At 40.6% G+C, this 12,468-nt stretch overlaps 1 protein-coding gene across 1 annotated transcript; it reads right to left on the minus strand.

Moving 5' to 3' along the window:
- Positions 1–1,867: 1,867 nt before the first annotated feature.
- On the minus strand, positions 1,868–11,413 carry TMEM184C (transmembrane protein 184C). The gene is given in 11 exon segments (XM_056490216.1): positions 1,868–3,583; positions 3,586–3,678; positions 4,101–4,272; positions 4,733–4,832; positions 5,528–5,640; positions 6,446–6,539; positions 7,306–7,380; positions 8,267–8,472; positions 9,197–9,233; positions 9,331–9,461; positions 11,120–11,413. Coding segments are annotated over 11 exon segments (1,335 nt in total). The 5' UTR covers positions 11,237–11,413; the 3' UTR covers positions 1,868–3,386.
- Positions 11,414–12,468: the final 1,055 nt, after the last annotated feature.

The raw sequence follows: 12,468 nt of genomic DNA on the forward strand, positions 1-12,468 counted from the left end.
TAGAATCCCCCAGAGAATTTTTCTGGGAATACAATGGTCTTTAACTTTGTTTGCAGAAAGTTGTATAAAATACATCAGTCACTGCAATGCTCCTATCTTATACAGCTTTACATCTTAGTATAATGGAGATACCCAGTTCCTTCCATTAAATTTGTATACAAGTGGAAGACTAATAAAAGCTTTGAACTCAGCACTGATTCTACCTGTGCAGAGAAAAGGAAGACTGTTACCAAGATTTTTCTGTAGCTAAGCTTTTTACTGTGCAGTTTGTTCAGTGGAGAAGAGGCAGTTCTGTGATCTTTCCTTAACAGCAGCCTGTATAAAGAGCCATCCAAAAATGATTCTTCTGGAAGTTCTGGGCCTGCTGAAGTCATTATATACTCTTCATTAGATCAGACCTTTCAGATAGTTTAACTTATTTTTATCTATCAATTTCTATTTATTTCTATCAAGTTTGCTCAGTTTAACTTAAGGGATTGTTAGAGCTGGGGTTGTCCCAGCCTCAGCTGAACCTGCACCTGTTAAACTGCTGTAATAAAGCTCCTTTTGGAACTTTTATTGCCTTTTGGAAGGGTGGAGGAAACATCTCCATTTTATTTTTTTTCCAAGGAAGAGGCACAAAGTCATGTTTTCTGAAGATAAATTAACTGGACACTGTTCTTTATCCAAGGGGTACAATGTGTAATGAAATGCAAGTCAATTAGAGTAGGACAGAGGCTTTTGATGCTACTTAAAAGTGTTTCTTAAACCCTGAAACCATGATCCATAGAATTTAAATTTAGTCTGACACAACTAAACCTGGCAGATACATGGTGGTTTCACCTGACTGCATAGAAAAGGTTTCTTGTTTAGGTTTCTTGTGCAGGAAGACCTTTGATAAATACAAAAACCTTAGAGAGTGAGTTAAGTATATTTATTAAGATTTTAGTAATTAAGATGAAAGCAAAATTACTTCAAGACAAATGAAAGACATTCTAGTTTCCCAGAGTAAGGCAAGAGCAATCCTCAAGACTTCTGATTAAAAAACTTGGGAGGAGATTTGGCATAAAACAGCAGAGGAATAAATACGGTTAAGAGGAAATGAACTATTTGCAAATGAACTTTTTATATAATCCTGATAGGTTATGCTGTGGAGTACTGTGGTAGTGGTTTTCAAAAGACAGGGTAGGTATCATTGCAAGATTTCTATTTATTTTTTAAATTCAGCAGCAGTCTCTAGGGAAAGGTACAATCCTATAAGCTACTGCAATTAAAAAAATATTCTTCCAGAAAAAACCAAAAACAAGTAGGAATTTTATATAGTGCAAACAGAATAACTGAATAATAGTAAAATAACTTAGTAGCTTTCAAGAAATACTCTGAAAGAAATAACCAAGACACTTAAATAGCTATCAAGGGCCCCTCTGAACCTTAGTTTTCTACCAAACAGACATAACTTCAAGTATTAAAAAAAAAGTCTTCAGAGTGAGGTTTTTGAAGAGCTAGAGCACAGTAGCTACTCTGCTTGCAGCAGCCCTGCTCCCTCATACTACTCCTACCCCTGCCCCTTTCTACTGTATACATGCAGGAAATGAGGTTATTTCTGGTAGTGGCTGCAGTGGGGCACTGAGGTCCTAATGCAGTGTGAACCTGCTCCTTTTAGAGCAAAGCATGAGGTGATACTTGGGATCAAGCATGGATTAGAAGATTCTGATTCTTCATAGGCCCAAACAAGAATTCCCTTTACACTACAAGCCATGAAATACTGCAAGCACAAACTCTTGCAGCAGTTCTATTTAAGATCCTTTTTTTCCATGAGGACAGTTGTAGTCATGTGTCATTCACACTCTTAAATTACTGTAGCAGTAAATCAAATTGCTAGAAGGTGAACAGTTTAAATAAAATCTTTAATTGCTTATTTACAACAAAGGCAATGAGTTGGCAAATTGAAAATCATGATTTTCACTTTCTCACTAACTTCAGATACAGCAAGTACATACTCAGCTATAAAATATGCAGCCTAGTGAGTAAGGCGCAATATTTACATCACACTAGTACTGCAAAAAAAGCACTTAAGATGAATTTACTGACAGCCAGAAGTTAAACATTTATCCTGGAAATGCTAACAATGCTGAAAAAGAAACCTAAGATCTCATCATTTAAAAAGTAGTGCTCTACTGGTTTGGTTGTTTTTGTCAGATTGCAAACATGCAATAATAGTAAAAATCTGATAATGGGATAAAAACAATACCTCTCTGACATTATCAGTTTTTGCAAAATAACATTTTTATACAAGTGTACTGCTTCTTGGGCTGAAATCTAGTCCTAGCAAATCCAGTATTAGACTAGCTACATAGTTTTACCTCAGCAAAGGTCTTCTCTGGGGAAAAAAACAGCTATTACATTTGAATCCAGGCTATACTAGAAGCATAATACAATCACACAGACACAAATTTAAGAACACAAATTACTACAGACACAAGATATCCTGCTTTAACAGCTTAAAAAAACTTAAGTGTTAAAGAACTTATTGCAGCCCAAACTAAAGAAATCAGTTTTGTTTTCTACTTCCTTTTCAATATCCTTCATTCCCCCTCCATGTATTTTAAGGTAGTAACCATTATTCTTATTTTAGAAGGCTAGGGAAAAGAATAGTCAAGTTAAAGTATTAGTCCAAAACTTACCATCCTGGCTGTCTCTTCTGGACACAAAAGACTTACAAACTATGAGCCTCAAGGACAACAGATACACCAACCATATGATCTGGGCATGGACTTTGAGAGCAAGGCCTGCAGGGAATGTTTTCTCTGTAGAGGTTCTTTACTAATGCTTGGTAGAAGCTATCTTCATGAAGGGACTTTATTTAGCTGTGTAGGAATGGCAAGAAGGTGGCATCTGTACAGAAGCTATCATTTCATCTCACACTCCATTCAGCATTGGGTATGGGAGTTAACCATCATTAAGACAAGCCAAGTTAACCCAAACAGCTTTTGCTACTGCTCTCCTTAAATTACATTCTTGAAATTAGGCTTTCCCATTAGTGCTAATAGTACTTGCACTTCATTTTTAGATGAGCAGAGGATTTGTTTCAAATGTCTCTTTTGCACTAAAATAATCCATTGTAATTTCGATATGATGTAGTAGCATTTAGCAGTTAAGGAGATGATGCTTGAATTTATGCAGAAACCTTTACAGTGTGCGTGTTTCATATCCATGGGGTACTCACAGATGCTCACATCCGTTGTAGATTCTGGATTCAGATGTCAGTTACAGCCATACCATATCCTCTTCTGTCCATGTAGCAGCTTTCCCAAACTTTTCAACTTTCATCCTTAATAGTACATGTTAACAGGACACATGATGCAAGTACATAATGATTCCTTGACACATTCAAAGAAAAGGCAAGTTTAACTTTTACCCAAAGCTTTCTCTGCTAAGTTGTTCTCTAGTTCAGGTGATTCCTCAGCATCCTGACTGGCAGAAGGGTTAAAAACCCCATCAACTGCAGGGGCTGTTGTTGGTGTTGTGAGAGGGGTCACAGTGTGTCCAAACCCCTGATAGTGACCCATGGGTGAAGATGGCATTGAAGAAGCATCAGAAATGGGTCTTGAGTAGATGAAGACAGTAAACTGGTATGCTCATTTTGTTCATGATCCTCAGCAAAAAACATTTTCCTTGGCTGGCCCAAAACTGTCCTCCCTAGAATTATGCAAAATGAAAAGATTTTTTAATCCTTCCAAAACCAGTCTTTGAACATATCAACTCTAAAACAGTCATGTTAAATTAGATGAGTCTTTGTTTTGTATTGCTTTTACATGGGCATTGTTAGTTTTACCAAAGAAAATTGTGTCTTTCCATTTAAGAGAAAAACAAAGTATGTTCCTCTACTTACCTAACCTTTTCTTTTTAAAAGAAAAGTTAAAAACTAGACTCTAAATCAGTCAGGAATTCTGGAAAGAAAAAAGTGCCAGATAAACCATGAAATCCTCTAGGGATGCAGCTGCCACTGATTGGGCAATAGAATGTTCTCAGGCTACTATAAAGGTAGGCAATAGTGTCATGTGAAGCTGGAAATAGAGATGCTGTTGATAACACTGTACAAATCTTGTCTGTTAACTTACCCACATTTCGAACCTGTTCAGAGATATCTGCCCTTAGATCAGAAATATCCCACATTGCAAGGAAGGAGTCAAAGCATGAGCCTTCTTCAGCTTCTTGAACATAAGGTTTATAGGAAAAACTGTAGTGATGTGCAATAGCAGCCAGAAACATCTCCACACAAATGATAAAATCCTGCAATGACAGAGAAACTGACTTAATCATTCATAACTGGAGAAAAATAGTTCTGGGTTTCTTCTACAACTGAAAGGCTGCAATGGCCCTGGGATACTGACATCAGCTACTTTTCCACCAGGATATTCTTGGCAGTTTTCAGAGAGCCATACATACAGGACTTGACTTAAACAGATAATTTAACAAGCAGCAGCTCTACAATGAATACCTGCAAAAAAAAAATGTAAGGCTATCCAGACATATTCCACTGGGGCACATTCCTTCTGGCCAATACATGGCTATAGAAGTGTTGAGCATAAAACTCACATGGGTTCATCGGCTGAAACTTAGCCAATCTTAGAATAAATCATTACTAATCAAGCCTGTGTTAATTACAGTGAGTATGATAATATTTCCTTGACATCAGCTATGTCATCTTACATATAACCATTCCTCCCCAGAAATAACCATCTGCTCTTACCTGTAAGCCTGTAGCCACAGCTTCCACACTTTGCCAATCCCAGGTGTGTTTCTCAGAAATAACACCAACTTTCACCAGCAATGCAATGAGCACAGCCTGCCTATAAAGAGAAATTATTATAGAAAGTTTGTATTAGAATTGTAACAGTAGTGCCAAAAATCTGCAAGCAAATCCAGTCATATGTACACAGAGGAAGAATCTTTAAAAAAAACACTTTTCTTTTTATATACTTAGATTTTAAGGGGAGGAAACAAACAAACTTGACAAGAGATGTCACTCATCCCTGACCCTAAAGACCAAAAGAACAAACAGAGAACCAAAGCAGAGTTTGCTGTTCCAGTCAGTCATTAGAACAAGTTGCTTCTCTTTCAGGATGTTGCTGTAGCTCAGAAAGTAATGCTCTGATAGTCAAATACACTCCCTCATTAGCAGCTAAGTGTAAGCAATGCTCAAACAGCAATTTTTATTTAAGTAACAGTAACTTATTTTGAAAAAGTAATTTTTTTTTTTTTACTTTTAAAAGGAAAAAAAATACTTTTGAAATAACTGCAAGTGAAGATTCTAAAATAAGTTATGTTCTTGAGAATCACCTTACAAAAGAGCAAGTCTAAAATATCTTAAGTGAACAAGACTGCTCTTTCCAACATATTAGTACCCTCTTCCCTTCACTGCAGCTCACTAAGATTATGGGTAGATCTTTTAAGGCCGCTAACCTCAGCCCAACAAATCCAGCCTTTTTAGCTCTTTTATGATCCACCCTGACAGCAAGAAGTAATGAGTAAAAGACCCACTTACCAGAAAGAAACAAAAACTACCATCTTCACACAAAGGAACTTGCCAACAGGCTGGATAGGGTTCAGTTCCTCACGCAGTACTTTATAAAACAGCACCAGACAATACATGGCAAACTGACAAGGAAAAGAAAATGAATGAAAGCTTTCAAATCTTTGTTTATTTTGTGAGGGAGTTGTGCTACACCCTCTCTATAATTAAAATATGTATCATAGTATGATACGACCTTAAAATGCTATCTGTTTTTTTTAAAAAGAGACTTTGGTTTTATGGAATCTTTGCCTTTCTGTTTTCAAGCACTTCTTTTTTTTTTTTTTAAATCTTAAAATTCCTGTCATTTCAACCAGGACACAGACTGGGACTGTTGTCACATCAGAAAGCAATTACAGCTCCTTCTGTGACAGTCACCCATCAAACACAGAGGTGGCAGTAAGAGGAGGACAGAACTTCCAAATGATCCCAGTTGTTATGCTGTTCTGACTCCTGCTGCTGTTGCCAAGAGAAATAAAACCAATCCACAGACTCCAAAATGAAACTCTCAATTTTAGGGGCTGACATCTTACCCTGACATTATCTGACAGCTGACCCAACAAGAAAAGGTGTTGGGCAAGCCCAACTCTCAGCACTCCACACACCATTTCCATTTTTTCCTGTGAATGTTATCACCATTTTTAACAATGAATTTTTAAGATATTGATCCTTTGTATGAGTGCTAGGAGGAAGTTGTAGGGACAAGTGGAATCACCTCTTACCAGAGAGGGGCAAGTCTGCAGCTCTAATGCCTGGGCCATACCCCCTCACCCATCAAATAATTTGTAAGAATTACCAGACATGAACACAATCACTGCCAACAGTTCACATAGAAGATGCACGAAATACTGATGAATTCAAAGAGCAGAAAGATGTACTCCTGATACTCACTAGTTGTGACATGTTGTTAAGTATAACCAGGTAAGTCCATGCATTGTTGAAGCTGAAGTTTCCTTCATCATACACTCCCACTAGTTCACAAATTCTGGAAGAATTTTTTGAATTAATCACTATGGAGCAACAGATCACTTCCCTCAAGTGCTACATCTTCACTGTATCAATCAACCCTTAGAATTCAAAACCTCTTCTGGTGCTCAAATATGGGCACTGGGGGCCTGCACAAGAGTCAGTTTCCAACAGCTCAAATATACATATAAATATAAAAAATATATAAATATTTATATGGATACTCATTGTGAGTAGCAACTTTTTCCACAATCCCACTGAATTAACAGTAATGACAATCAATGCAAAGCTCATGAAAACAAGCTTTCAGCAGCATCATATATGACTGCCTACTGTTCCTTTACAAACACAGGCTCCATGATATGAAGGCACACAGTCAAGCTTGTCTGATGCACAGTTTAAAACAATTTTAAAAGTTACATGAAACCTGCCTTTAAAAATACTCAAGTGTTGAAGGAAATGAAAAAAGAGAGGAGAAAAAAAATCTAAAAATTAAGAGATCATAAAAATGCATTTCCCACCCCAATAGTACTTCACATTCTATCCCACTGATTATAGCAGTTGGCATTAAGTATTTATTATTTCAATTCTGCAAATAGTCATTTGCTATAGAGAAGTCATAAAGAAATCATGGGTTGATTCAAATTGTTGGGACCCATTTAGCATGTAACACGAGTCTGTTTTCCAACTGCCTTGATCCAATACAAAGGGCATGAAAATTCTTTCCAGTGTAAGTCATAATCATATCCTTAAGATCAATATTAATTATTTATCAGTGTACTTACAAAGCAATAATGGTAGTAAATGGTCTGACAACAGTGTACTGCAAAACACCCAGTTTACATCTAAATAATAAAACTCTGAAAAAGAAACACAAAATTCATTGTACAAGGATTGAAATCCAATCTACTTATGGAAGATTCCCATTCTCAGTAGATTTACCAAGGTAAATTTTAATTTTATAATAATTTCAACTTCTGCATCCAGGACTTAAGATGTTGTACAGTGTTAAGATGTATACAGTGTGTACACACAAAACAGCTGGACACATTATAGGAAATACTCAATTATTCACTTATTTTAGCCACGAAAAGCTTCTGGCTGGGCTAAACAAAGAGAATGCAATTTTTGCTGGTTTTGAAGATTTAAGAAAAGCTATGAATCTAAATGTAAGAGACTTAAAAATCATAGCAATTGCCCTAAACGCTTAAGAGAGCCAAAGCTCTTAGCCCACTATGGCAAACCGTATAAAGAAGCTGTGACCACTGAAGCCCACCTTCGCCTCCCCTCACCCCAAACAGCTTTATCAGAATCTCTTAAGACAGAGAGAGAGATTTTATTAATTTAAGCATTCATAAATAAACAGTTTAGGTGCATAAGGCCTTTCACTCTTCACCTGAAGTAAAAACAACAAGCTATCCATGTGAGGTTTGTGGCAAATATTATATGATAGCAACAGCAGCATATTCCAGCAGACCTTTTTTTAATAATTTTCAAAAACAAAGAAAGTTTCCTTCAGCACCCCCTAACTCAATCAATGCATGTTAGTAACTAAGTCCAAGTCACAGGATGTTTTATAGCTCAACTGTCCACAGTTGCTTTCAGCAGAGATTCACAGCGGATCAAACACATACAAACCATAAACTGACTTTGTCAAGCAGCAAAAGTTATGCTGCTAAATATGAAAACAAAATGTTTGGATCTGCCTACACAGCCTAAAGCTTGAAGATGCCATCATATACTCACTCTCCCATAGCCCAGGACGGACAGCAACAGAGAGGGGGCAGATGCCTCTGCTGATCTTTCGCTTCGATTATTAACACGAGGTTTGGGTACCGGTTGGTTAAGTAATTTGAAAGAAAAACCATAAAGTTATAGATGACATAAGCTTCATAGCATTCTCGACATGTATCCACATATATTGCAATCTTGGGGTATTTCAAAGCTATCCACTGCAAGAAGAGAGGTACACAAAAGGTTACGTGTAAGGAAGACAAAAGGGATTCACACAACACTGGTTCAGCAAGCTCTTGAACCAGCAGGCACTGAAAGCACTGGGCTAATGGGAGGGCCATGCTATAGCTACAAAATAACACACACAGAACTTCAGATTTCACCTGTACTAGTAGCCAACCCTCTGAGTTTCAGACCAAAAATGGATTTTTTTTATTTTTAGTGAAACTGTGATTATGGTTCAGGTAGCAGAGCTCTCAGTTTCTGAGTATCACACTGCTGTTGCACTCTGCAAAGGATATTATCCTTTGTCCCCTGAACCAAAAAGGAATTATTTTATCACTAAGCATAACTCAGGAAAGAATTCTAGTAGTAAGCCTAACTTGGGTAAGGAAGGTACAGCACTGAATTTTGAGTCAGTACTTGGATCAGATCAGTTTCCACTTCTGCTATTAAGATGAAAGGGCAAAAAGCAGACTCGTGTCTCCACATCCATCATAAAGGATACTTAAGGACAGGGTTAAAAGTTATCAAAAGCAACCCCAAATCTCCAGAAGAATGTGGTATGAACTATGCTTCTGACATACTCCATAAACAGGAATGCCCAGAAGTTTCTAGGACTAGCCCTCCCCATGCAGCATAGTTTCTGCCGTGACACTGTTTTCCCTCACTCCCACAACAAACAGAATTTGGTTGAGCTGGTAACAGTAAGAGAATACTTACACTGTCTAAACTGTAAATCGGCACCATCCACAGAATCCTGTAACAACAACAAAAGAACATTTTATATTACTAAAAGTATTCCTAGTCTGAATTAAATCCAATATTTGTAGCATAGGTAAAATGTGAAATATTACCTTATTATTGGCTTCTGTAATTCAGGTTGAGTATAATGGACTAAGTGTTGTAGTATCCCCCAGAGAGATATTGGTATAGTCATTAGCAGAAATATCCCAGCGATAAACCATGCCTTGGTATGAATTCCAACCTTACAAGATCAAAGTTTCAGTCTTAATACATCCAAGTATTTACAAGTACACAAAACATTCCACAAAAAGAGAGTAATACCCAGTACTTAATTTACTGAAACCCACAACAGATTCCTTTCTTTATGTATGGAACTTATCTTGATTCAATGCTGTATTATAAAGTTTCTGAAAACCTGTGGATTTTAAGACTTTTTAGCTTTAAAATCAAGTTCCAAATAGTAATCAATTAGTTTTCATTTAACCAACAGACATGCATGTAGATACATAAAACCACAGTATCTGCTAAAACACAGGGCTGAAATTTTAAATCAAAGCTCTCTGAAAAACTAATAATCCTAAGTACCAAAACCTGACAAACATAGGAGACTCTTCTCAGTTTCCTTAGACGAGAATCTCTCCTCTGATCCTCTGCATCAACATCCTATGTCTCCTGTTGTTTTCTAGTTCTGATCAGTTTCTCTACAAGTATCAAACTTAATGGTATAAACTTGGATATAAACATCTATTATGCTGAACATGCATTATGTATCAGAACAGGAATTCAAACCTGAAAATTTTAAACACATTCAAGAGATCTTACTGTCATTAAGTCCTGAAAATTATACCCTGAAAAAGCCTACCTCCTGGGGCACAGACCTGTATCACATTGAACAATATATGTATTTAAAGGTTAAAATTTTATTTCTTGTTAGAGAAATGATGCAATCATGTGTGTGTAATTCACACACCACAGTTATGGTACTACCAGCATGAAAGAGGAGCTTCTCTATCTGTCTCCAGAAACAGACAGAAATACCTTTATGAATGCCAGCATTAGGACTAAGTTTCAAAATCTAAGATGAACTTACGAAGAGACCCAGACTCTTCCTGGTGGTGCCTGGCAATAGGATAAGAGGCAATGGGCAGACAGGAAGTTCCACCTGACCATGAAGAACAACTTCTTTACTGAGCAGTGACCACACACTGGAACAGACTGACCAGAGGGTGTGGAGTCTCCCCTGCTGCAGATATTCAAGAACAGCCTGGACACAATCCTGTGCCATGTGCTCTGGGATGACCCTGCTTGAGCAGGGAGGTTGGACCAAGTGACCCAGTGTGGTCCCCTCCAACCTGACCCATTCTGTCACTCTGTTCGAATTTCTTCAGAATAGTACCAACTGTTCAAACCCAACCATCATGGAAAGAGAAGGGAAGAAACACTACCCTGTTCCTCTGAAGTTCACTAGGGCTTTAGCAGCAGGACAAATGTGTCCAGCAGCACCATGGCACTTCTGCAGACAGAATGGGTCGGGTTGGAGGCGACCACACTGGGTCACCTGGTCCAACCTCCCTGCTCAAGCAGGGTCATCCCAGAGCACATGGCACAGGATTGTGTCCAGACGGTTCCTGAATATCTGCAGCAGGGGAGACTCCACACCCTCTGGTCAGTCTGTTCCAGTGTGTGGTCACTGCTCAGTAAAGAAGTTCTTCCTCATATTCAGGTGGAACTTCCTGTGTATCAGTTTCTGCCCATTGCCCCTTGTCCTGCTGCCCAGCACCACGGAGCAGAGCCTGGTTCATGCTCCTGGCAGCCCTGATTTCGATATATACAGATGAGGTACCACACTGCCCTGCCGGGGCTGAGCCCGCTGCCCGCGGCCCCGGCCGCGCCCCTCACCTCCAGCTTCTGCAGCTCCCACACGCAGAGCGGCACCACCACCAGCAGCCCCACGATGTAGAGCAGCACCACGAGCGGCCGGATCCATCGCCGCCAGTTCCCGCAGGTGCACGGCATGGCCGCGGCGCCGCCGCCAGCGCTCCTCGCACCGACCTCAGCGGGCCGGCAGCCCCTGCGGAGTGCGCATCACCGGCGGGGCCGCCGCCTCAGCTCCGGGATCGGCTCCGTATCCCGGCCGCGTAAATCCGTATTTCGGCCCGCTCCGTATCGCGGCTCGGCCCCGTCCCGCCCCGGCGCTCCGCTCCCAGCCCAGCCCAGCCCTGCCCTGCCCCGCTCACGCCCCCGCGGCGCTTCCGCCCGGCACCGCTTCCGGCTGCACGCCCCGCCCCGCTGACCTCTCTGATTGGCTCCTCGCGCTGCCCATCACCGCTGCCCCGCCCACCGGGGACAGCCGGGGGGACCCGTGTTTCCCCCCCAGCTCCGGGAGGGTTGGTGTGTTCCACCCGCCCCCCCCGCCGCTGGCAGTGGGCTGTGCCGCGTTCCTATTGCTGAGGGAATGGGCGTGAGGGAATGGATGGGAATGGCAGCGCTGCCGGCTACAGCGGAGCCGCTGCTCCGACTGCGCTGCCCAGCGCGGCCCCTGCCCTCACACACCTCCCCTGGGAGCCGTGAGCAGTGCCCTAAAGATCCGCCCCTCACAGTGCTAGGGGTGATTGCGGCATAGCAGAGACGTGGATACTCCACCGGGCTCACCAATAATGCAAAATAGGTGTTCAGCAGTTCGTTGGACGTTTATTTTCGTGTTTTTTAAGTGCTGTGTAAAAGCTGCTAAATTGCCATCTGAGCCCGTAGCGCCGGTGACAAACGCAGGCCCTCAGGTGAGGAGCTGAGCTAGGACCGCAGGTGTTAACGCTGCCAAATGTCCAAGGAGCTGCAGCTCCAAATCCTTGCAAGATTTTACTTTGAGGCGTCACTAAAAGGTGCTGGAAGAGCCCCCATGAATGAAGAGGTACTAAGGAACGGGAGCTGCCGTTTCTGTGGAAAAGTTTGTAATTGACATGTAAGAGAAGGGGTCAGTTTCCCCAGCGTTGGATGGGCCCTCAGTGAGCGAGCAGCTCTGCGGCACTAATTCCATGTCCAGAACACACATACTCTTCCTGGTTTTCAGCAAAAAACCACTCGTGAAATATCGGTAATATCGACAGAGTTCATTTTCACTATTAGGGCTTCTAGTGCTAGAGAAAGATTAACAAAGCTACTAACCAGAACTCGCAGGTATCAGCTTGGACTAGCAGCATTCCCTGCTGCTGGAAAGACTGATGTGAATTATTGCTGATGTCAATCATTAT

This window comes from Oenanthe melanoleuca, chromosome 4 (assembly GCF_029582105.1).
Source record: "Oenanthe melanoleuca isolate GR-GAL-2019-014 chromosome 4, OMel1.0, whole genome shotgun sequence".
NCBI lineage: Eukaryota > Metazoa > Chordata > Aves > Passeriformes > Muscicapidae > Oenanthe > Oenanthe melanoleuca.